Below are 26,965 nucleotides of genomic sequence, written 5' to 3' on the forward strand. Positions count from 1 at the left end.
GTACTGGTTGGGCCGGAGGGCCTGTTTCCACACTGTAGGGAATCTAATCTAATAGAAATGAAGAGCAGAATACTTTTAACTTTCTTCATCTCCATGCATAATATGTATTGACGTTCCTTTAAAATCATGTTATATATACACAATCGTATAAATAAAACTATAATTATTTTACTTATTCATATTCTTAGACATGCGCAGTATAAGTTATTATAAATATTATGTAATATTTGTAAATTACTTTATAATACTGAATACAATAAAATTGTAATTTCTTGAACAAAAATAACATTTTTGGCTTGTGTACAATTGTATTGAAACAACAAAATGATTGTTAGAATGAATTGTGAAATACCTGAATCATAATTATTTATTATCACATCATTGTCAGACTTTAAGCATATTAAAATTGTATGATAACTTCTAACACAATTAGAAATTTAGATTCTAAATTTTGACAGATTACAATGAATTATGAAAGAGTTTATTTGAAGCATTCTCATAATTCCTAATGGTTTACCACTAAATTAGAAGGATATCCCAAACAATAAATGATATTTTGATGGTGTAACATGCTCACTTCCAAATAATATTGTGCTGCATTCACTTATTGTAATATTCATAATCATTACCTTGAGTCCAGGGCTGCCTGGGAATCCTGGGGGACCATTAGTACCTATGGGTCCCTAGAAGAAAAGAAAAAAATGCCATGTTAACAGCTTGTTTTCTGTGGGTTTTTTTGTACAGAATGTATTTTCTGTTTCCATGCTTTATCAAATGTCTGCAGGGACAATCCCTATACTAACACTGATGAGTACTACATTAAGTGGTTAAAACTTCCATCAAAATTAATTTAATCTTAGCAGAATGAACTTGTTTTTTGGACTACTGTATAACAAATTAGGCATTAATACCTGCAGAGTTATTGTTCCAACATTAGAATGAACTAACTGCATTATATTATGCAACACTTACAGAACCACTACCATGGACAGTAACTTCCATGGAAGTCATAGAACATAAACCAGTCCATTATATATACATTTTTCAGATTATTAATGCATTGTGCCAGACTGATAGTTACATGCAAACATAGACAGTGATGCACTGATGATAACAGGATGTAATTTGTTAGCATCCAAAAACAGACACCAGGATCGTGATGCCTATTGAAGGCAATCCAGGCAACATGCCAGCTTTGCAGTGCCTACTCATTTCAAGTCATTCAACAACCAACCAATGCAAAAAATGCTGCTGGTTGCCTGGATTCATCAGCCATGAGTGGATAGCCTCATTCTGAGTTGGCCTGCAGTGATTAAATCTTGATCTGAAAGTAAATCTGCCTTATAGCTGGTACAGGTGCTATCAGTTGTGCAGGAACTAACTGATTAGGGAAAGATGGGAGTCAAGATGTTCCAAGGCCGCACTGCATGTTTTTGTCAAAGAGATACATAGATAAACAGATATCATTTAGTTGCAAGAGGACGAGGATGTCCTTCCAATCAACTCGTTCAACATTGTGGGACTTGACAGCCATGGTGGTTAGTGCCAGGGGTAAAATCCCAAGGATCCAAATATAGCGTCATGAGAGGTTTCATGACCTCTCATGAACGAAAAAAGACAAATGAATACATCTTCAAATGCTATGCTCCATCAACTTCACTACTAGTCTCTTACACTGATTTATTTACCACACCCTATCTTTATCTACCAATAATTTCCATCAGGACTCATAGTCAACATTTTTGTGAGCTATTGCACCTTCATATTCTCAGCAGAGTAGTAAGCCTTACACCCGATCTCACAACTCTCACACGTTGGTAAGTATTCAACTATGGTCACAGCATCATGCAAAATGACTATATTCCTGCTCTAAAGCAAGACAAGCTGATGGATAATTGGAGACAAAAGCAGCTAACTAGACAGGGGCATGTCTTTCTGTATCTCTTAATCTCCTTAGAGGAAATGATGCCAGCTGTTATGGGAATGATAATTGTGGAGGCTGAAGCCAGTGGTAGGGATATTTGTTTCATTCTTTCATGGAATGCTGGCGTAACTGGTTAGGACAGCATTTACTGTTCATCCACAATAGTCATTGAACTAACTGCAAATAAGAGTGATCCACATTGCTGTTGGCCTAGAGTCACATGGAGGCCAGACCACATAAGGACAACAGCTTTCTTTACCTAAAGGGACAGGCTTGGGAGATAGACCAAGAAGAAATGAGATCTGCATGTGACACCAGACATGATGGCAGGAAACAAGGAGAGCACAGGTACCAGGTTATCAAAGGTCAACATGTAGACAGGTTCTGCTGCCTAACTCAGATGAGTATTTCTATGGTGTAGTCTTCAGATGCATGCTGAATGGGTAATGCCTGATGCACTGTGAGCCCAATAGAAAATCTGTAGCCAACGTCAAGGAGCATGGAGAAACTTGGCATGATTTGGCACAGAGAGCAGAAGCCAATTGTTTCTAACATGGAAGTGTTGTCAATACCAGGAAAATATCTTTGGACTCAACCATGACGCAGCATTTAATGGTTTATGTTGTACTTTCCTCTGAGTAGAAGCAGCAGCCATGCAATGTTTCAATGCCTCGGTGAAAGCTTAGCCTGTTGTCATAAAAGGTTAACTGGCATAGTTGTGAATTCCAATGTTAAATGGAGTTTTCAGCATTTCACAGCAGTCCACCAAACTGTCTTAACATATTAGTAAGACTGGTGAGGCATTATAACAGGGAAGAGGCAAATGGCTCCAAGGAGCACAAATGTGGCATCCTCTCCTAGAAGACAGCATTCACCATCTCATTTCAACAACTTTACTTGTGTCCTTGCTGTTACCTCTCAGCCAGCAATCCTATACTTTTATCATGCATTTGAGGTGCTGCAGTCTGCCCTCAAAGTCCAGAGTCATTGGAGGGTGTACTGCAAGGCCATTTGGAGTCTGCCATCTTGAAAGTCAGCTGCCTTCTGCTGGCTATACTGCAGTCACAAGGGTAGCATTATGTACAAGCACCAAGAGAAGCAAAGGCACACAAAAAGCAGGCTCTATTGAAATGCACACAGAGACTATTTGACTTTTAATGTACTATTTGGCATGATTTCACTTTAAAAAATTGATTGTTTTTGTAATTACCTTAATTTAGTCTCCTTACTTAAGAAATGATGTAAATGCATTGGGGGAAGCTGAGAGGAGATTTATTAGTATGAAAAGAGTGAGTTACTTTATGAGGATAGATTGGACAGTCTTGTTTCTGTTGGAGTATAGAAGACTGAGGAGTGACTCGATTGAAGTGTATAAGGTTCCTGAGTGGTCTTGAAAAATTTAGAGATGGAAAGGATGTTTCCTTTTGAGGGTGAAAACAAGGGGATACCACTTTTAAATTAGGAGTCTCTGTTTTATGACAGAGATGAAGGTTTTCTTTCATTCAGAAGGTTGTGCAACTATGGAATTCTCTCCCTCAGAAGGCAATAGAAGCAAAGTCATTGAATATTCTTAAGGTAGAGGTAGGTAGGTTTTTGTTAGGCAAGAGAATTAAAGGTTATCTGGGGGGATGGAAGAGTGGAATTGGAAGTTGATGGTAAATCAGGCAGCATGCAACAGACTACCATGTATTTTGACATACATTTTGTTGAATATTCTAGGGTTCTTCCAAAGAGTTCTAGGGAGCAGAAACATGCTGTATTACATTTTACATGACAGCATGGTTTTCACTGGCTGCATGTGTGAATGTGGTTTGGACGCTGCCATTATCCTTTGCTTTTTCATAGACTGTGACTTCTGAGTGGGGTAAATGAATTGCAGAATCACTCTTATAACATGTTAATAATTGCATAATTGCTATTAGGATGATGGATTAAGTTTTAATTAAGAGTATGAAGTGATATACTTACAGGAGGGCCAGCAGGTCCAGGCATACCATCACTACCACGGGCACCCTTAGAGGAAACAGAAAGGTGACATGAGCAAACTTACTACAACAAAAGAATATTTAATTCTACAATACAGACAATAAATAGACACTGAATTGATAATAAGCATAACAGCAAAACAAAACTAGTGAAATAAAAGCTTTCATGAATATATTAGAATGGATTATAACATAGCATTACACAGAGACACAACATTTATGATCATTTGCAATATTTAAAAAATCATCTTAGAGATTGATTTTTAATGGTATATATTTAACAACATTGAAAAACATTATTGATGGCCATAAAGCAGGACAAATCAATATGAAGGCAGAATACTGAATCAAGTTTATTGGCCACCATACCCATGATCTGATTTGACCCTGTTGAGTGAAGCTCCATGCTAGGAACAGTAACAACTAACATGTAAAACTGAGAAAAGATTCCAAAATTGGAACTTACAACTGAGCCAGCAGGTCCAACAGCACCTCTCTCTCCTGCTGAACCACGAAGACCCTTTTAGTAAAATAAAGCAAGTGTGTTTATTTTTGCATAGGAATGAATTTAAAATATTGTACATGGCATGTGTAAAAAATTGTTATTAAGGATTGTGCAATTTGTGATTAAAACTATTAATATTTTGAATGATGGAACACATACCATGAGTCCAGGGCTTCCATTTGCTCCTGGGTTACCAGTTTCACCCTAGCAAAAAATGAAAACAATATTTATTTTATTTGTTGACTTCTACAATATTACTAACACAAAAAAGCATATGAAACAATCAAACTTTAATGGGTGACACTTTCTAACCTTGCCTGAGAGAAGAATCCTTAAATGTTTAATTCCAAAGTGGTTATTTTTTGCAAAATACTTCATTGTCTAATTTCTGGCCAGCTTGGAGCAAACAAAATTAAGAAAAAACCTTTGTTTTGCTCAGCATGCTCTTCTGTATACTGAGAAGACTGTTCTGAAAGTAATAGAAGAACTATTGCAATGATAGTGACTTAGTTACTGTTTACAAAGATTGCTTGATTTCCTTATCTTTAGGAATAGAGGTGGGGCATTTACAGTCGAATCCTAATATTGCCAACGATTTTGATGGGAATAAATGTAAAATATCCAGTAATTTGAATAAAGTAATGTAAATAGCACAGTAAATTTTATATTCAGCATATTTATAGTGGACGGCATGGTGGCATAGTGGTTAGCACTGCTGTCTCACAGCGCCAGAGACCCGGGTTCAATTCCCGCCTCAGGTGACTGACTGTGTGGAGTTTGCACATTCTCTCCGTGTCTGCGTGGGTTTCCTCCGGGTGCTCCGGTTTCCTCCCACAGTCCAAAAATGTGCAGGTTAGGTGAATTGGCCGTGCTAAATTGCCCGTAGTGTTAGGTACAGGGGTAAATGTAGGGGAATGGGTCTGGGTGGGTGCGCTTCGGCGGGTCGGTGTGGACTTGTTGGGCCGAAGGGCCTGTTTCCACACTGTAATGTAATCTAATCTAATCACGATAATTTGCATTGTCAGATGATGTGAATCAAACAACTTTAAAAGAAGAGAAATAAGTAGGACAGAGAAAGAGAATGCTGGCAAGGTAATATAAATAGTGGAAACAAATATTGCTGGAGATCACAACCGATTAGGCAGCAGTCATGGACAGAAAGCAAGTTAATGTTTCGAGTCTAAATGACTCTTCATCAGAGCTGAAATGAAGCGCATTCGGGGGACTGAGGGGAAGGTGTGTTTGGTGGTGGCAAACCCATCTTTCCCTCAGTTCCACTGTCTGCATTTTGCAGGGATCATTCCCTCTGGGTCACTCTAGTCCATTCCTCAACCACTAATACCAACCTCCCTTCTCACGGTACTTTCCCATGTAACTGTAGAAGGTGCAACAACTCCCCCTGCTCACCATCCAATGGCCTAAACAATCCTTCTAGATGAAGCAGCATTTCACCTGCATCTTCTCCAATCTTGTGTATTGTATTAGCTACATCCAATATGACCTACTCTACATTTGAGAAACCAAACGCAGACTGGGTGACCGTTTTGCAGAGCACCTCAAGTCTGTGTGTAAGCATGACCGTGACCTTCCCATAGCTGTTCATTTTAACGTAGCGTCTTGCTCACATGCCCATGTATCTGTCCTTGGCATGCTGCAGTGATGCAGTGAATTACAAAGCAAACTGGAGGAACAACATCTCATCTTCACACTAGGCATTTTATAACCTTCTGGGCTCAACACTGAATTCAACATCTTCAAATTGTTAACCCAATTCCTTCCTTTCTTTTTGCTTTACTGGTTGTATTCTCTGTCACCACGTCCTCTCTGCTCTCCCCCAATTCGAGTGGGACTGTCTGATCTTTCCAGTCTGGCAGTTAGACACACCATTGTTCTATCATTCTCATATTCCGATCACTTAATCTGAACTATCAATATCCTTTTTCCTCCTGCACTCCAATCCCCCCCACCACCGCACCATTTCATAAATGCTGCCCCCTTCACACTTCACTTCAGCTCTGATGTTGGCTTGTTCTCTCTCCATGGATGCTGCCTGACCCGTTGTGATCTCCAGCGTTTGTTGTTTTCAGTACAGGTTCCAGCATTTGCAGTAATTTGCTCCTGCAATGTTAAATAGTAATATTTTTCCATTGATGTAACAAAGTTGAGAATTCTGACATGCATTTGAAAAGCAATTTGCTATTTAATGCTGCATAATATATGTAACTTTGTATTTATAAAATGTATGGCTATTGTAGTGAGATTTTTAACCCTGACTCTGATACCATATCATCACAATCTTCCCATAATTTAGTCGATACATCTAACCTTAATATAAGGTTTGATATAAAGAAGAGTGGGGAGAGGGGTGAAGGGAAGAAAAGAATGTTTGCCCTTATTAAATAATTTCAGTGATAATAAAGATTTTACTTGGATGCCGCTTTAGTGAACATTTGTCTCTTCAGTCACTCAGAAATATGACTTAGTGTAAAGATAACAACAGATTCACACTATCTGTCATGATATTTAATAAAACTCCATTCTGAGCACTGTTCATTGGAATCATGCTGTGCAAATTTTATAACTGTTCTGATATGTGTTCACAATGGAAAACAGGTTTCTCTAACTCTTATAGAATGTTTCTACATGTCTAACAGAATCATTAAATATAGAAGGCTGAATTTCTTGGTTGGGTTGTAACCCTAAAGTCAATCTCAATTTGAGATCAGGAACCTGGAAGTGAGTGTGGTGTGACGTTGGATGCTATCTTCCTAGAGGTGTCCAATTAAAAAGTTACCATGGGAAGCCTCATCCACTGAATAGTAGAAGGCAGTACAGGTAAGTGGGGGTGGCCATTTGGAGAAGAGTTCGCTGCTGAGATACGGAGGATCATTTGATAGTGTTTCAAACAGGAAGTGTGCTCTGTGGCATCGTGAAAGGTACAGCTACCAGATTGTCATTGCGCAAGGGGCAGCCACCCAGTGTTGGAGAGTTTGAGAGGAGGGTCCAATAGCTGCCAAACGATCATCACCTGCTCCAATCTGGGCTCCGACCTCAGTGGGGTGGCTACCTTCCATTGAAAAGAAACTCTCCCTAATGTTGGTGGGGCCATCTATGGAGGCAGGGATGGTTCTGGCTAGAGTGTCACATGATTATAAACAACATCTGGAATGTTTGTTGGAGAACTTGTTTGACTGTTTTATGTTGAATTTGAAAATCTATCTGAAATATGCACAGGTATGCTGTGAGGAAATCTGGCAATTAATTGCTTATTGAAGTGTCTAAAACTCAAAGATATGATACAACAGCTAATATTTTATATTTAGAATTTATCTTGTGTTCTACCATATGGAAATATTGATGGCTCCAAAGATATAAAACTGTTTCTGGTTTCTGCACTGGGAGAAATTTGGCTCTGGACCTGAAACATATCCTTTGGACAAAGAATGAGTCATTGCCCTCATATAATGGTAATGTTTTACATATGGTCTGTAGATAGAACATTTGCCAAATCAACTCCCAACACAATAATCTGAGCACATTTGGTTTTCTATCCATATGTGCACATTAAGGCCACAAAAGGTTTTGTTCTGTTTAATTATTTCTTTTGCGCACATGTTCTTTGTGAAATTATCCAAACAGGCTTCAGTTCCTGGGGCATATATCTATTAGCCAAAATCATAGGTTTACATTCCCATTTGTTTGACATTGGCTTGACTAATCAGTCTTGTCAAGAATTCTTTAATTCCAGGACTGGCATGAAAAGAAAAGAGCAATTAGGTACCTTTTGAATATTTTTTCTAATAACGTTAACTGCAAGTAATTGCTTCTGACTTTGGCCATTTTATGGCATATTTTTGTATGACTTAACTTTAATGCAATGTTGTTGTTGTTAACCAGGATAGAGTGGCACAACTCGTCATTTTACATTTGCAACTTTAAAAGTATGGTCTAAAAAGATGCATTTCAAAAATCGAGAAGAAAGATCTACATAAAATATCTGAACTAAGAGCTTGGATTTCCAGGAAAACTCATACTGCTACAGAGATTTGTATGTGTCAGTATTATGATGTGGCAGCAATGAACTACCTCCCTTCAACATTTTTAACTAAGAGGTCAATGGAGGAAGACTACCACTGGGGGTTACACATAACAAAAGTCTAAACCTAAGCTTATGATTTCAGTCAACTAGGATCCCCTATATGTAATCCTATTTTTCTGGTCTTGGGTAAGAATTTACCACTGGTATCAGTATGATATGGGATATCCTGCCTCCATTATTATTCAAAGTTTCAGATGCACATAAAATGGCAAAACGTAATTATGCAGAAAAATCTGAAGTTTTCTACATCTGAACATAATTAGAAAATGTGAAAGAATTTGGTTTAATCTTCTGTATGACATCGAGGTATGTTGCATATAAACTGAAAGTAGCAGTAAGTACAAAGAATATTCCTTTATTGCTGTATTATAACATACTCCCAACTAATGTTTACTAGTTCAGGTTAATGTAACTTAATTGTAACTTTATTTCTTACCTTCTCACCAGCAACACCTGGCTCTCCCTTAATTCCATCCAAACCATTAAAACCCTGTTATGAAGTGGATGATAATAAAAAAAACAGTCAGTTAAAAATGTATCACAAATTATTTACCGCAGTAGAAAAAAGATATTGAAAGTGTCACAAATAAGATGTTTAACTCACTCGGTGTCCTTTCTTGCCAGGGAGACCAGGAGTTCCTGGGAAACCACGAGCACCCTGAGAAGAGGAAATGGAAACACATCTGAATTTTTTTCAAAATGAAAGAAATCTGGCATTGTTGCTGTGTCTGGCACAGAAGTAATAAAATAGGTATTGTATTCAGTGCCCTCAAGTCAGATAGCATAAAAGCAGATGATGGGAGATTTTGTATATCTGTATAAACCTCACTGTGCAATGATTCTTACCTGAGCTCCAACAATACCACGTTCACCAGATTTTCCAGGTTTGCCATTTGAACCCTGTGAAGAAAAAGTACATTTTGTATTAATAAAGGATTAATTAAAGAAGAGATACACAAATATTGATAATATTATATGAATTATATTGTATTTAGGTATGTGAGAAATTCTTTATATCCTAAAATACATTGCTAATATATTTTTTCATGGTGCATTAACACCTCTTAAGATAAGGAGAATGTTCACAAAGAATATTCTCAATCAGGTGAACAGATTGATGAAATAATCACATTATTTGCAGAAACACGATGGATTCAATGTTGCCTGATCTCGGTCTTTTGATCAAGTGGCAGTTGTATTTATCTTTACTTCAGGCTGAAATTCTGCCTCTGATCTCACCCAGCCATATCTGCAGAAAGGATCTAGACTTGTTAGTTACAATGGAAAAGTTAACTTGAATCCATTGGGTAACCATGAATATGATGCTGGTTATAGATGGTGGTAAAAGGAACAGGGAACTGCTGGCTAGTTATCTTCCTTCCCAGGATAACAAAGTTCTCCTCACAAACTTGGACAAATATGGAAAAACTAGAATCATGAAGGGGATGACATTGGACTAGACTAATGAAGCAAAACAGTCTTGGGCTGAATCAGCAACTGTATCAGTTTTTATTTTCAATTTGCAAAGTATTGCCAGGATTTTTAATTTTAAACCAATTAAGGAATCACTTAAAAGAGTTGAGTTGTTGTTCTGTGCACTTCAGTAGCAAGAAGATCAGACGTAGGGAAAAACTGACTGTCAATTTACAATGAGCCTGTTTTGAAATACTGGTATAAACCAATTTTACCTTCAATATTCATTAATTTATTTATTATTCATTAATTTTTTTTATATTGTTTATCGTGCATAACCAAAAATTTATATTATTGCATAATGTGTAGCAGAAGTAAACCTTGACCTGATTGAACAAATCTTGGATACAGATGATTGGATGCATAATTCAGGAAGTTTCCATACTTAATGGTGTTCTGTTTAGATTTGTAATCCATATTAGTGACATATTAAATTATGAAACAATTTTCATTTTTCTTCATTGCATAGTTGTGCACCTGGGACATTACTTGTTCATATGGTTACAAATTGGCAGTTAGATTTGCGTATTGGAACATTGTTGAATGTTTCCTGAAGTTTGCAATTCTAGTAAAGCTACATGAATTACTATTGATGAATTTAACAGCTACTACCCTCAGAATACAAAGCACACACCGTATTTTGGAATTATGGTCGAAATTGGATTTAATTTCAAAATGTCCATTGCTACAAAAGTACAACAAGTGAGTTGCTTTACAATTGATAAGATTCCATTCACATTTAATTGCCAAAAGGTAATCAAAGATGTTTGTTCTGACTATAATGGGATTCTAAGAAATCAGGTGATTGTCAATCACAGAAGGTAATGTGATGCATGCACGGTCACCCAACTCATGAATCATCTAGTTTCTTCCTTATAATCCAACAAAAGCTCTTTATCTTTCACAGAAAAGAGCAAATGAAACTCAAGAAGTCACAGCAGATCATTTATGGATCTATCTCCAAGACAAATTTCAGAATCAATTCACAGTTGGATAAATCTTTAAAATATATTTACAAATTACAAAGAGTCACTGTGATAGGACTCATTTCTAAGCTCTGATAATTCAGAAGTATTTTCTCCCTTCATATTTACTGAGCTCAATTCTGGATTAGGGATTCAACCAATGTAGTGAAGGGCTGTTCGAAGTTCTGTAGAAACATAGAAACATAGAAGATAGGAACTGCTGCACCATTCATCACGATCATGGCTGATTGTCCAAGTCAATAGCCTAATCCTGCTTTCTCCCAAAAACGTTTGATCCTATTTGGCCCCAAGTGCTATATCCAGCTGCCTCTTGAATTGATTCAATGTTTTGGCATCAGCTACTTCTTGTGGTAATGAAGTCCACAGGCTAATCACTCTTTGGGTGAGGATATCTCTCCTCAGCTCCATCCTAAATGGTCTGCCCCAAATCCTCAGGCTGTGATCCCAGGTTCTGGACAGTTTGAATTTAAGAATTATCTGAATACAAACTTCTAGTTTGTAGACATAAGTTTGAAGCATTTAAAATATCTCTAATTGACAACCATCTTCAGATTGGGTAAGCATCCCAATGTGTGATATTATCTGACTGATGCATACAGTGATTGTTATTCAAGAAGCTGGCAACATTTAAAAATACTAGTTTTGTATATTACTTCCTTGAAATCTCCTGAAATTCCGTGCCTCGCAGCACTGTAGGAGTACTTATCCCCACGGACAGCAGAACTTCAAGATGGTGGCACAGCACCACCTTCTCAAGAGCCAATAAATGTTGGCAGAGCAACCAATGAATCCAATTTGGTGAATGAATTGATACAAATTTATACACACTTACATCTTCACCAGGTTTTCCAGGTACACCTTGAGGACCACGAGGACCCAGTGGACCCTAGTGAATAAAAAGACAAAATGAAAATCAACACCAATATAAAATAAGAGATTCACAAATGATTTAACTGGCCACAAAAAGCATACTTACAGTTGCACCAGATTCTCCCGAAATGCCTGGAATTCCTGGGGGTCCAGGAGAGCCCTGAAAATGAATGCAGGAACTTTCAAAAATTCAAGACAGAACTATGTGAAAAAATTTCAACCACATTGATTTCAAATGGAGGTAGTATAATGTGTTGCATAGTTTCAATTACAAATGGTGAAAAGCAAAATATCATGAAGTTGTAAAACTTACAGGAGCACCAGAGGCTCCTTGTGGGCCATTAGGTCCTGGTGGTCCCTGAAGAAAAGCAGATCATATTAGAATTAGTGCACAATCAGTATTACAGCAACAACACAATCTTTGGATACATAAACAGAGTATAGATGAGGAAAAGGCAAATAGGATTGGAGGACTGAAGATATAATTGACTTACAAACAATCCACAGGCACCATCATGCTTTTGACTGACTTTAGGTTCAGTTCTTACAAACAATTGGCACTTAACAAATATGTAATCCATAACTACTAAACTACAACCTGACTTTGGGTGATTATATCACTGAATTGATAGCATCTTAGCAGCTATGTTTTGATGAAAGTTCACAGACCCAATTACTCTCTATCCCCCTATAGCTGCTGCCAGATCTGCTGAGTATTTACAGCATTTCTTGTTGTTATTTAGAGTTCCAGCCTCTACAGCATTTTGTTTTTATGATAGTATTTAAACATATCTATATTTCAAACAATTCAGTCTGTGATTACAAATTAATTCTCTACAAATTAAAGGTATACACGAAGACTTGAACCTTGTCTCACAAATGTCTCAAGGGCTTCACAATGAATTACATTGAAGTGTAGTAAATTTTTATGTGAACAAAGGTCACAATTAATTATTCATCACCAATAAGTGATATGAATGACCAGGTTATGTTTTTGATGATTAGAATGGTGCTGGAAAAGAACAACAGGCCAGGCAGCATCCGAGAAGCAGGAAAAATGATGAAGGGCTTTTGCCTGAAACGTCGATTTATCTTGCTCCTCAGATGCTGCCTGACCTGCTGTGCTTTTCCAGCACCACTCTAATCTTGACTCTAATCTCCAGCATCTGCAGTACCCACTTCTGCCTATGTTTTTGATGATGTTGATTGAGAGAAAAATGCTGATCAGGCCCCCCTGGAAAGGCTCTCTCTGCTATTTAATAGTGCTTTGGACTTCCAACATCCAAATGAACCAAAGAAACATGCAAATGGGTTATCTGAAGGGCAGTATCTTCAATAACATTTCATCCGTACTGCACCAAGATTCAACTGACATTTCTGCTGAAATACTGAAGTGGGGCTTGAACATTCCAGCAGAGGGAGCTGTCATCAGAGCCAAATTTAGAATAGTACGTATAAGATCAAAAGAAATGTGTACATTAAAAGGAACTGTCCGATATAAAGTGAAAGAAAGACAAGATTTTCATCTGTTCTCTGATTATAATAATCAAGAGTTCTTTCACTGCTGCAATATTTTTGACTGGAATACAATCTACTGATAACCAATAGAGTTCAAGCTGCACGTGGATGTTTTCATTCATAGTCATCTGCATTTTACTAGTGGTTTCTTCACCATCTTCAAATTTTGATTTAGCCTACATAATTTTACTTAAATAATCTTTTCAGAGAAAATCAAAAGAGCAACAATTCTTAATGCTTTGAGGCAATGGCCTAGTGGTGTTATTGCTGGCCTGTTAATTTAGAGGTGAAGATAATATTCAAGGGGTCTATGTTCAAATCCTGCCATGGTAGAATTTGAATTTAATACAAATCTGGAATTAAATTGTCTAATGATGACTGTGAATCTATTGCTGATTGTTGGGAAAAACTCCATCTAGATCACTGACATCCTTTATGGAAGGAAACTGCCATCCTTACCTGGTCTGGCCTACACGTGACTCCTGTCCCACAGAAATGTGGTTGGCTTTTAACTGCATTTGGGGATAGGTAATAAATACTGGCTTGGCCAGTGATGCCCTTGACCCTTGAATCAATATATATTTATTGTTTTTTGTCTCATTTTGGCAGGGAATTATGAGATTTGCTATGTTAGAAATGATTGGAGATATTTAGCAAAACACTGTCATCACGTGTATAATTGCAACAATAAAAGTAATTTATACATAGTTTATAGTTATTTTTCAGTTTATGGAAATCTGCAATTTGGATTTCTTCTTTGTGAAAATCCAATTTTTCCTTTGTTCGGGTAATACAGAATTAGTATCCAACTAACTTTAAATTCTGAATTCTGCATTATAAACTAGTCTTGCTGTTCTTGGAAACATCTGTAGCAAATATCATTGGACAAGCTATATAGAGTGATGCTCAACATGAGAAAAAAAAGGAGAGTATTTGTGCCGAGGAGATGTAGTAGTAAATATGGTGGCAACTTCATCAATTCTTTTCTTCAAGTCCTGAACTAAATAATCTGGGGAATAGTTCATACTGATATGTTCCCTTAAATTCTACCTAATCCTTAATTTCTTGTTTTAAGTGAGATATTAATATAGAGAAATGGTACAGAAACAGTTCCTAGATATAACTATTTTTATTCTTTCACGGGATGTGGGTAACACTGTCATGGCCAACATTTGTTGCCCAGTCCTATTTACTCAGCCATTTCAGAGGGCACTTAAGTGTTAACCACATTGCTGTGGGTCAAGAGCAATATGTAGGCCAGACCAGCTAAGGACAGTAGATTTCCTCCCCTATTGGGCATTAGTCTGCCAAATGGGCTGTTACAGCAATCAAGGATGATTTCACAGTTATCATTACTCAGATTATCTTTAAATTATAGATTTTTTTTTCTTATTTAATCACACCAGCTGCCATGGTGGGATATGAACCCGTGTCTCTACAGCGTTAGCTAAGATCTCTGGATTACCAATGAAATGGCATTACCACTAAATCACCATCTCTCCTGACAGTGTAGCAACTCTGAACCTTGTAACCCAAGAGGTAGTTTAACAGTACCAAAGATTTTTAACTTTATTCTTTCAGCTACCTTTTAGTATTGCACTGATGCTTTTTGGTGCAATTTCTAACTTATATCTCCTAACAGAAATTATAACATGTGTACAACTTTAAAAAAACTGAATTGTTTCAGTTTTTAATGGATTGCTGTCAAATTATATATGATTCTGACGGGACTTGGAGTGAAGAAAAGAATATTTAAAGTTGGAGTTACATAAAGTCTGATATTGTGATCCCACAATCTCACATTTGCTGGGCATGCAAACTCAATCATCATTGTTACAATCTCATAATCTTATCTCAACTGAGTCTCTTCAAACATAGGTTGCAAGAAGGGAGTCCTGTATCATGAAATTTACCTACGATGAAATGTTAGGGCAAAGTTTGTAAATGCATACCACAATTCCTGGTGTCATCTCGTCCCGTTTAATGTACTGAGCAGCAAAACTCTGAGGAGAAAACAAAGATATTTTTCCTTAAAGAGAGACTGCAACTGAATATTAACTTCTATCTTATCATGGAAATATTGATTCTGTTAAAAGCACCCTGTTTACGCAGAAAAATGGTGTAATCACATGGATACATACATTGTCTATTGATCTTCAGAATCAAAAATATACATAGCAAAAATAGTAACCGGCACAAAATTCTTCCAAACACACAGTAATCCCAACATCCTTATTAACCAATTGTCTACAAGCATGAAAGTGGAGATAAGATAATGAAGTAGGACTGAGAAATCAAACTATATTTTAAAATTTTTCACTGCTCTTGTTTTCCTTTTTGGTTATATTTAAACATTAATTGCTAACATTTAAAATCAAATAAAAACAGAGCTGACTGACAATTCTTCCTCAATGTTATTATGTGGTGTAGGAAAGTCTGGATGAAGAACCTAACTGAACTTAGTCGGGGTAATGCAGTGGACCAAAAATCAGTTCTAGCATCCACAAGTTAATCAAAAGTAAACAAATCAATTAGGATTTTGGTTCCTTCACTCCATTCCCCCACCCCAAGTAGGAAGATATGATTGTGTATATATCGGATGAATGCAGGGATAGACTTAGGTATAATGCTATTACTTTTGCATTATCCTCCTGAAAGCATCTTGAGAAGATAGAATATAAAAAGTAGGATCAGGAGTAGGCAATTCAGCCCTTCAAGCCTGCTCCACCATTCAATATAATCATGGCTCATCATCCAACTCAGTACTTGTGCCTGCTTTCTCCTCATACTCTTTGATTCCTTCAGTCCTAAGAACTATATCTCAATCCTTCCTGAAAACATTCAGTATTTTGTCCTCAACTGCTTTCTGAGGGAGAGAATTTCATAGGTTCTAAGGGTAGGCCCAAATGGCCCTACCCTTAGAATATAGAGGATTGGTGTCTGGCCAATGCACTGGACAGTTGTCACAACTATCCTTTTTTTTTAATCAATATGATCTGATTTAAATCATGTGTTTATATTAAACTAATGGTACAGCAAAACCAAGAACTAAATAAGTTTCAAAAACAGACATTTCTGTGGAAACTCAGCAGGTCTGGCAGCATCTATGGAGAGAAATCAGAGTTAACATTTTGAGTCCAGAGACTCTTCTTCGGAACTAGACTCAAAGCTTTAACTCTGCTTTCTGTCCATAGTTGCTGCCAGATGTGCTGAATCGCTCCAGCAATTTCGTCATTTATTTCAGATTTCCAGCACTCGGGAAATTTAACTAAGTATGTTTCTTATTGCTCTTGGAAGAACACAAAGTTGGGAGATAGACTACATGTTTAGTGTAGATTGTGCCATTTGTCATAGAAATAAATTACAACTGAGGCTGGTCTGATAGCTGATGGATTAGTTATGTTTTCGTGAATAACTTACAGGGCCAGGTGGGCCTGGTAGTCCGGGAAGGCCTGGAGTGCCTGGTAGTCCATCTTTGCCGTCTGGTCCTGAGGGTCCCTATGATAGAAAGTGTGTAAATTGTGACTATGCACCATAGGCATATAGTTTTTAGACAGTACAAATGTCAACATTTTACAATTTAATTGACATAGTATATAGCAGCATCGACTATCCATTTTAGTATTAATTTAAATTATTATAAACTCAATCAACTTCAATATTGTAAATGGAAAGCAAAACCTCAGACAATATCACATGGTAGCAGCAATTTTTCCAAAACAGGTTAAATTGAATCATTTAACTTCTTTAAAAAAATCTATTTGATAGAAACACAACAAATTCAAAAATAAATACCCTGTCTCCAGATGGGCCTCGATCTCCAGGGGGTCCTTGTGGTCCCTGAAATAAATATTTGAATCAATTTAGACTTACAAAACTTTAACATCATTCAAAGAATTTAGTTTATATAATGCTTAACAATGATTGGAAGATTTTCACATTACACTTCCCTGGATTGATAAGACTCTTTTGGAGATATGTTTAACACATTAGATGGAAAGAAGATCTTTGGGTCTCCAAACACTTCACAGTTACTGAAGTACAATTGAAACGTACTACTGTCCTGTAGGGAATCGTGGCAGCTATTTTAGCAAACTCTCATGAGCAGCAATGAGATAAATAATGAGGGTTTCTATTTTTGGTGATATTAGTTGAGGGATACATGTTGGCTGACACATGGAGAATTGTTCTATTTTTTGAATTGGTCCATGAAATCTTTTACTAAATCGGGGAGGGTAGGTGGGGCTACATTTAAAATTATTCAAATTACAACATCTCTGACAATCCAGCAGTCCTTCAGTACTGCTCTGAAGGGTCAGCTTAGATCATATGGTCAAGCCTGTAGAATGGAGCATGTGCTTTGACCATTCTGCTATCACAGAACCAGGGCTGACAGAAACCTTAAAAGCCTGCAAGTTTGTAAAAAGAGACAAACATGTTTTGCAAAGGATGTTCCGAAAGACTTGGAATGAATACTTTAAATACTTGGAATGAATATTTTAAAATCAAAAGTGCATCATTAGTTGAAAATGAAACAACACACACTGAAAATGCTGGGGGTTGCAAGGCATTTAGTGACATTGCAAGTTCTATTTTTGCAGACTTGCAATCTTCATCTAAATAACTATTATTTCTAATTTCCCTTTTCAACTTTGCTTATTGTCACTCTCAGTCAATATATTTAGGTACTATGATAAAGTGATAAAATGAAAAGCTGTCTAATTAAAATGGTAAGCAGTCAGGATAAATGTGCGAGTGTTGTACGTTTGCTTCATCATATGCTACAGCCAAAGGTTTAATCTGGGCTGCTTGATATTGGACCTTGGGTACTGGGTCAAAATATATGAACAAGAAATGGAAAGCTTATGCAACATGTCAACTCAGTTTGGTCCATCTTTTAAGTTCTGGTTCAGAGCCTCTATCAGTTCATTTTGGTGAGCTTTGTCAGGGCTCAGCCGCGCTGTTGAATACAGCTTTATATTTAAACAAGGAGAATTACTTCATAGATGCTGGAAAACAAGGTACATCATTCAATTGATCTGCAGCCCCTTTAAGGCATTCATGCAAGTTTTACAATGTCAGACCATGCTGTGATCAACACTGGAGAAGAATGTGTGACAACAGCTGCCCACAAAGAGAGAGGCCCCATAGGAAAGGTGAGCACACGAAACCATAAATAAAAACATAAAAATCACACCTAGTGTCTTCATGATCATTGAACAAAAATCCAGTGCTGTTGATACCATGAGTCAGCTTTGAAAACACGGTTGATCCTTAAATGCACCCTGAAATGGCCTGTCAAACCACTGTATTCAAGAAGGTGGCTCACCACCACTATCTTAAGGACAATTTAAGGATATGCAATAAATGCAGGTCTTACTATCAAAGACCGTACCTCATGAATTAATACAAAAATGGCTGACAAGTGAGAAACAGGAGTAGAATGTAGGGGGAGGGGGAAGTATACCAACCTGACGCAGCTCTTTCATCTCACATATTGACCATCTCAAATGTAAACTGAGCATGAAATTTTTTTGTGATCTAATTTTTCTGTTGCCTCTTCATTTTTATCAAGCTAGTGGACACAATGCAGATAAAGGCTGTTAAAATCTGTGGTATGTTGTGTTATGTATGCCACATTAGTGAATTGGTGTGACAGAGACTACAATTAGTGAATATCATGAGCAAGGTAATAATCATGGCCCATGGATTATGCCTTTATCTTGCATTAATATAGTAATTTCCAGTTGAAATAATAATGTTTTTATTGTGTCTTGAAGGGCTTTGTTCAGCAATTTGTGGAAATGCCCCATACCGGATAATCACACAAAGAAAACAAATACAATTACACTTACTGTTAATTCATCTTGATAGGCCTACAATAAGCAAGAAGAAACAAATTAATTAGTTATCTCATTTAGACAAAATCAAAGTACCATGGAATTTCTAAGAATAAAGCATAATGTTTATTAATACTTACGTTGTTTTCGTATACATCTGTAGACAAAGAACAGAAAAGATGATGTTAGTTATGAATCTATCATCTCTGTAACTGTAATCATGTAGCAATACTCCATATGTAAAGCATTTTGGTTTAAACTTCTCCTGATTAATTCAATGGTATGGATAAGGATACAATGTATAGTTCTGTTAAAAGTGACAGAATGTTTTACTATTCACTATTTCCAGTGAGAAATTCATGGTATGCTGCATTTCATGTATTAATTTACGAAGAGTAACAGAGTAAAACCTTCTCCTATGTCTAAAATGCCATCTATAATGTTTTTCACAATATATTATAAAATAAAGGTTTAAGCTCCATAAACAAAAATATCTTTCTTATATTGGTCATAAAATTTATCATCTTAAATACTTAGCAGTACTCCACAGCAGAACCGCACTGTACCTGGTCTCAGTTGTGGTTTGGATAGTGATGATAATAACAACAGTTAGAGTGTTATTATTATAATTGCATGTTCATAGGAGCTTACAAAGTAAACTACAACAAAAATAAATTTAATCATTTGTAATTGGTAGACATCATAATTCTAAGAACTATAACAAGAACTATGGAATCAAAATTTAAAAGAAGTTCTGCATTTTTGGTGCATTTTGCATTCATAAATAAATGAAACAGGTCCTAATTTCAGGTACGCAGCATGAAGTTCTCAGAGATCAGAAGCAACAAAGCTGGAAGTTCAATGACAATTTGTTGAATCCCAACACTCACTGTCAGAAGTTCATCCTTCAAGTTTTACTTGAGACTTTGACAAGAAAGGTAGTCATTTGTTGACAAAACATGAGAATTGTGCTCTTTGAATTTTGTAACGAGTGTTTTAGCCTGTCCAAATTCAGTTTACACAGATTTTTAAAAATTGCTTATTGAGTTAAAGAAAACATCTCTTATCCTAACACAGTATATTCGACTTCACTCTCAGTCCCAAAGAATAAAAATACAATATCTAATGCCACTACATTGCGCAGTATGAATTGATAATGTTAAACCAAATGTAACAGTTAATACAATGTCTTGTTTATCCCCTTCCCCATGTGAACTGTTTTTTTTCTGTTAGGTCTCAATTAATTATTAATGTGGGATCCACACCACATCTGAATAGAAATAAGCTCTGTGAGATAAAAGAGAAATCCATCTTCAGCTAGAGGTAACAAAGGAGATATCCATTGTTATCACTGTGTCAACCAAAATGCATATTTTACACCAAATTTGCAGAGCTTGTTTTGGAATTTATTTAAGTAAATTTTCTGATGTCATTCTATTATGTATTACCATTTAAATACATGGTGTATATTAATCTTAGCCATGAAAGAAAATAGTATGAATAAAGGGATGATTCTAAAAAATACTCTTCATTTTAAAACGGTCATAAAGTTTCTTTGCTTTCTGGAAAACCCAATAAAATTCTAAAAAGAAACCTGGTACTGCATTTAAAAGTTCTTTCTAACCTTAATTTTAGTAAATATTTTATATCATTCAATGTACATTAATAAATTAAATATCTATTATTTACTGAATTAATGTTTTAATCATTGATTTTTTAAAAAATTGCTATGTATTTACATCAGCTCAAATGATTTATAGTTCATATACTCTCCAAACAAATATTAAATCTCTTTAAGATAGATAATGATCAGATTTCATTTTGGAGTCCAGTTATATACTGACATTAATAGTCCAATGAGTCTGATGAAAACTGCGATGTAGAAAAGCGTGTGATCTGGAAGACCAGTTAAGCCTTATAGGATCCGGTTTGACATTCACATGACATTTCCTCCCCCTATGACTGTAGGCAGCACCTGCCCAATGTCCAATGTTATCACACCAGACCGGCCAATAAGGCTGAGGTTTCAACACCTTGCTCTTAATTTCCTGCACTTTGATTCACCCTGCACCGCTACATTGATCTGAGGTGACAGGGAGATGATGGCAAGTGGCCACAAACCACATGTCTTGTGCACATACAGATGCTTTCAACGTACTGAAGCCACGTTGTTCATTAGAGCTTAATAAACTTGCTTGGCATTTTACTGTGTATATTTGCTAGTTTGATAGTGGCAAGGATATTTGAGTATGAAACAGTGCAGTGTCAGATACATGTAATTTAAAATAAAAACATTTCCATCATGTTGACCATGCGATATTTATGTAATGCTGGACATTATCATATTTAGATTAAAATAACTTGATTAATAATTTGTCCTTAAGCGAATACTGTGCAATTTAAGAATATTCTAGAAATTACAGATAGATTTTGCACATTCAGTAGATGAAACTTAATCGCTTCCGTAAGGAGATAATTTGCGTTGTACAAAACAACCTTGCCACGTATACAACTGAAGGTTATTTATTGTGGCCACACAGATAGATGGACTAAAACATTAGAACTGCCGTATAAGAAATCCCCTCAGCAAAAAAAAAGGAGAAAACAAATCCTGTGAAAATACTAAAGATCAAATTACTTGTGCAATATAGTCATAAAGATCAAATACGTGTAATATTGCACCGATGTCCTCACTACTGATTCCCAATTTGTGGAATTAAAAAAGCCATCTCCAAACCCAGGCTTTCACCGCGACCAAATCGGCCTCGAGTTTGAATGGACGGTAGGGGGCCCCTAAAGTTCCTGGCTGCATTCAGATTTTCTCAGTTGCCAGGCAGTGTCGCTGTGTATGAGCTGCTGTACTCATATCCCTGTCACTGGGCCAGAACGTCGGAGTTCAAGTCCCACCTGCCCAGGAGGAGTGTTATGTAAAGCACGTCCGAGCAGGTTGGTTGAAATAATTGCGTGGGTCTATGTAGGGAGGTGTGTGTGTGGCCGTACAAAATTTGGACATGTGTGTTTATAAGCATACATCATTAAGATACACTATAGGTGATATATAAAGATGCAATTTGTTACGTGCATTAAACGATCCGAGGCACATTTGTTATTAACGAGAAGATTGTCATTACGCGCGTTCTGGGTCTTTAGGGAATTATATTTGGAGCCGCTGAGATCCTACAGGTAAACCCTCACTGCCGCCAATGATCAGACCGGCTGAGCTCTCACACATTGTCAAGAACTCGCCCCCTTGATAATACCACGCCCTCTTTGGGTCCAGATACATCCCATCTGAAATTTAAGATTCCATAAAGCGCCCTGAATTCAAGTGGGCAGATGCTAAACGGCGTTAATTTCCCCCAAACAGCATGAGCTGAGCAGATTGGAAGCATCCACAAGAAGGAAATATTCGCTCGTTTGAGACACTAGAATTTAACAAGCCTACTCTCCAATGATTTCAGAAATTAGAACTGATATCCTTAAAAACGTGTTAAATTTAAGGTTCAGTCAAAGGGTCTCAATAGTCGCTAGAACAACGAAGCGAAACGCCGGATGCAAGTGGAAAGATGACCGCGAGGTGGCGGTATGTCGACATCCTCGCCGCCTCTGTGCCCAGCCCCGCATTGTCATGGAAAAGATGACTTTCATCTACTGTACTAATATAAAGTGACCCCCACCCAGACTAGATACTTCGTTATTTATTGTTCTTTCACCCCCCCCCTCTATCTTGATGTTGACCACAGACTCTTATATCTGGGCTCAATGAAACCGAACTTAAACTGACGCCCAAGGATCCGATGGAACATGCTGAATACACCCGCGTTAGTTTTCGTTAAAAGTTCGACGTCTGTGCGACCACACCTTTGAGTATTTCGAAAGGCATTAATTTTAACCAAATATCTACATATATATTTTACGAAATAAAAAGGTGCGATAGACGATTCCTTTGCTATGGTATTAACTTATTGGTTTTAAAAAAATTGTTCATTGCAAACTACTGGATTTATAAAGGGTCACAATGATTTTAAACTTTATTTTTTTCTTGTTTCACTGCTATACGTTTTGATAAGTTGGAACTTCGGGTTTCTGAAAGAATCTGGCATGCGTTATCTTACTGGGCTGCAGCTTCGAAACAAACATATACATTATATTGTCAGATTTAAAAGGGGCACTTACATTCGTCTTCATATTGGCCTCTTGCAACGAACGTCGTTACTGCAAGCAGCAACAAAATCCGTGTATCCACAAAGCTGAGCATGTCTAAATGTTAGACATGCAGACTCCTTGTGAAAAAAAGCCCAGCCTTTTTACCCAGCAAGCATAAAACAGAGGTGATGATAACTCCAGACTTTACAGAACCCTCCTGCCGTATCTCCAGCGTGATGTACCCTTCTTATAGTGCAGGAGGATCCCTGTCTGCGTGTCAGGACATCCCCCTAACCAATAGAAACCCTACGGCCCAATGCTTTCAACCCCAACAGGTCCATTGGAGGAGCATGTTCCAATGCTCCCAGTCTGCCAGGGGAATACTGGCACTGCATCATTACAGTGACGAATCCAGAAACACTTAATTAGATCCAGCCCTCTGCTTTGTCGGCTCAGACTTCGCGAGCTGTCTTGGGGTATTTAATATGTGACCCACTTTGATACCTAACGTGTCAGCAACCTTCTCCTGTCCTGCTCACAAAGCCGGGCCAGAAAAAAAAAGGGCAACTGGAGGAACCAGACCGTTTGCCTTGAGTACAGTGTAGACCTGTTCACCATCAGGGCTAACCGTCATCTAAGAAAGAACGCGTACTTGTGGTGATTGCTCGCCACTTATTAAATTCCGCTGGATTTAGCAGAAACTTGGACATTTATTCTTAATGGGAAGAAAGAACAGCGAAATCAAAGGATGACAATTTGAGCTCCACACCCTCCCCCCCCCCCCCCGCCCACTCCAGAGCACACGAAGCGCCCGTTCCCTCAATCTGTGCTGAATACTTTGACCAGCTTTTTAAAATGCCTCCGGTTTTCTTATCTGCTAAACGGTTTCACTGCCTTTCTTATCAGGAACAACACGTGTAAACGGCAGGAGCTCAGATTACACAGGAACAGGGGCAACCGAACTGTGGATTCAGGTGCATGTGTGAAGAGAAATAGGTTCCTTTTCTCCTTACTTGCACACACAGGACATCACCTTGAGGGTTACCGTGAAGGATATGAGACGTCAAAAGTTCACAATAAGATAAATCCGACGAAACGAAAAATACACCATAAAAACACACTATTCTTTTGAATCTGCATTTAATCTACATCATTTTCTTTTCATTGTTTGCCACAAATCACTTTTAGGATTACACAGGGCAGTAAATGAACAGGCACCGAGTGCAAATTAAACCCTCCCATCAGCTCCGATGAGAAGCACTTTATCCCCCTCTGAACAAAATCTCCTTTTCGTTAAATAAATAAATCACGCTGTTCTTTTTCCCCTGTGAACGAAACGATTCGTTCAATAAAGCTATAGCACAAATGTCTCCTGCAAAGAAAAGCTTACAAAACTTTTCACAGTCATGATGCTGTTAACATGACATCCTTTTCTCTTGAACCCTAACGCCACTCAGAGTTGCCCTCATTAGAGTGGTGTTGCGACTATTGTCATTCGTAAACCAAAGGGTGTTCATTCTTGTCAGAGTCCATCAGACAGACTACATCGAAACTGTACTCGTGGCTTAACGGAAGTGCATTTAATTGTGTCAGTTCTTAAAAAAAAACTGGAATTCAGTTCCAAATTCAAGTTTCATCACATGAACACAATTTGATTTGTGTGTGGGGGGGGGAGGGGGGCATGGGGTGGTGCTGTTATTCTGAATCCACACAGAAAGCACCCTAACCCTATCTACCACTGACTTCTCGATGATTTCGTTAGGCAAGGACATGAATTTCAAGTTCATCGTTGCACATCTATTTGGGGAAAGCCACTAATGACACAGCGACCTGTTTGAAAGGGGGTTATACTTAAAGTAGGAGTGCTGGCTGTGATCGGGGTTTCTGTTCTCCCCAGATGACCAGACACGCGCTCTTATCTGCAGCACAGAGCTAGAAAAAGATGCCACATGTTCAGATTCCTTTTGTGTCGGCTGGGTTGGGCATAAATCATTCAAACCTCATACAAAAATGCTGCGCAACCGAGCAACTTCATCAAATCCCACATATTGTAGGACGAATATTTCGCTGGCAGTGCATTCGAAAAAAAAAAGATAGAACAATAAGGCAAGCAAAGTGTTGCATTATTTCAAACGAGCCCTTCCTTTAACTTTCGAAAGATTCTCGGATGGAGGAATGCTGCGTGTCTTTTATCTGGCGATGTCCAGTATTATCAGAGAATTGTTAACACAGGCGAGCGCCCAGAGGGAACAAAATCTGGCTGCTGTTATTTCACTTAACTAAAGAGAACAGGGCAAGAGAAATCATGCCCAGGCAGAGAGAAGTAGCAGCCGTCTCCAGCACCCTGCTTAGAGCAGTCTCCTTATCACTTCAGAAAAGAAAGGTATCGATGGTAGCCAGATGTGAAATTGGGTGATGGAGGCATATTCATTCACGCCGTTTTCACATTTCAACAGACTGTGAGCTCATATTGTTTGAATAATGTTTACTTCTGAAATAGAGAGTGCAATATGCCCGGATCCTGGAGACAATAGTTCTATCGGCTGTTTTGGTTTTAGTCTGTGAAGGAGTCAGCCTTTCACTGGTAATCCACTTCTGGACATGTTTTTCAAATGACTGTGATCCACAGAGAAAGGCAAGCAACCTCCCCCTGCGCGATCCGCCAAATGAATGAAAAATATTAAGAGACAACTTCCATTTTGTGTGAAACACATCATCTAGCAATTAAAGAAAGAAGTTGATCTGGAGAGTGATTCTGAAACCTTCGGACAGATGTTGCATGACAATGCTTGACCAAACAGAGCGTTAGCGAGTCTCTTTTTGAATTGTCTAAAAAAAAACAATAATAATATGACACCATTAACGGTGAGCGTCATGCCAACGTGTCAGTTAAATTACTTCACATCAATCCAATGCATTTACACCAACTCAAGGTCAAAGCTGGGAAGTGGTCGAATTCCACTTTGAAGTATTCAGCGATAGCAAAAGTTTGACTGACTTTAATGCAAAATTTCAATGGTTAAGGTGAAGTTTACTGGATCAAATCACTCCAAAATCCGCATATTTTACAGTCATATTGCAGACCAATATACTCTGCCTCTTTATTTCTGTAAGCAGCTTATCAGAGAATCGAGGGTAAAGGGATTTCTGGGTTTAAAATATCTCAGAATTTCTCTTCTATCCTAATGGGACAGTTGCCAACGCTATGGTGAGGCAATGGTTGCTCTGAACGCCAGTCCTTGAAAGGCGGGACTATTGGATTTGCCGAAGATGTTTAATACCCTCACCAGAACAGCCAAGATAATCAATTTGCTCCTCTTGGTCCTTTTCTGACGGTGTGGCACTACCACATTCACCACACACACACACTGCTAGAAGAGTCAAGTGCGTAATAAGATCTGTCTATGGGAAATAGCCACTCCACAAACCTCTGAGACCCTGCCCCACAGGAGGCTGAATGAAGATCCCATTCAGCTGGAAGCTTCTGGTAGATCTGAAACAGAAGATGGGGATAATAACAGAAGGCAAACCCCAATTTGCAACACCAACATGGCCACTTGGGTCTTCAGACACCAGTCCCCAACAGAGTTCCACCATTTATGATGTCAAATAGTCAAAC

At 37.8% G+C, this 26,965-nt stretch overlaps 1 protein-coding gene across 2 annotated transcripts in view; it reads right to left on the reverse strand.

Annotated features, from left to right (window-relative positions):
• col1a2 (collagen, type I, alpha 2) overlaps positions 1-23,576 on the reverse strand; it is a 50,497-nt gene extending 26,921 nt beyond the window's left edge. For both annotated transcript variants that reach the window (XM_043689936.1, XM_043689937.1), the window contains exons 1-16: positions 23,377-23,576; positions 19,341-19,357; positions 19,216-19,236; positions 17,156-17,200; positions 16,781-16,858; positions 15,313-15,363; positions 12,156-12,200; positions 11,949-12,002; positions 11,805-11,858; positions 9,360-9,413; positions 9,118-9,171; positions 8,950-9,003; positions 4,574-4,618; positions 4,376-4,429; positions 3,893-3,937; positions 630-683 (exon numbers count right to left, since the gene is read on the reverse strand). In XM_043689936.1, the coding sequence (XP_043545871.1) occupies positions 630-683; positions 3,893-3,937; positions 4,376-4,429; positions 4,574-4,618; positions 8,950-9,003; positions 9,118-9,171; positions 9,360-9,413; positions 11,805-11,858; positions 11,949-12,002; positions 12,156-12,200; positions 15,313-15,363; positions 16,781-16,858; positions 17,156-17,200; positions 19,216-19,236; positions 19,341-19,357; positions 23,377-23,458 (807 nt within the window). In that variant the 5' untranslated portion in view covers positions 23,459-23,576. The remainder of the gene's footprint in view (positions 1-629; positions 684-3,892; positions 3,938-4,375; positions 4,430-4,573; positions 4,619-8,949; positions 9,004-9,117; positions 9,172-9,359; positions 9,414-11,804; positions 11,859-11,948; positions 12,003-12,155; positions 12,201-15,312; positions 15,364-16,780; positions 16,859-17,155; positions 17,201-19,215; positions 19,237-19,340; positions 19,358-23,376) is intronic.
• Positions 23,577-26,965: the final 3,389 nt, after the last annotated feature.

Source organism: Chiloscyllium plagiosum, chromosome 5 (assembly GCF_004010195.1).
Source record: "Chiloscyllium plagiosum isolate BGI_BamShark_2017 chromosome 5, ASM401019v2, whole genome shotgun sequence".
Taxonomy (NCBI): domain Eukaryota; kingdom Metazoa; phylum Chordata; class Chondrichthyes; order Orectolobiformes; family Hemiscylliidae; genus Chiloscyllium; species Chiloscyllium plagiosum.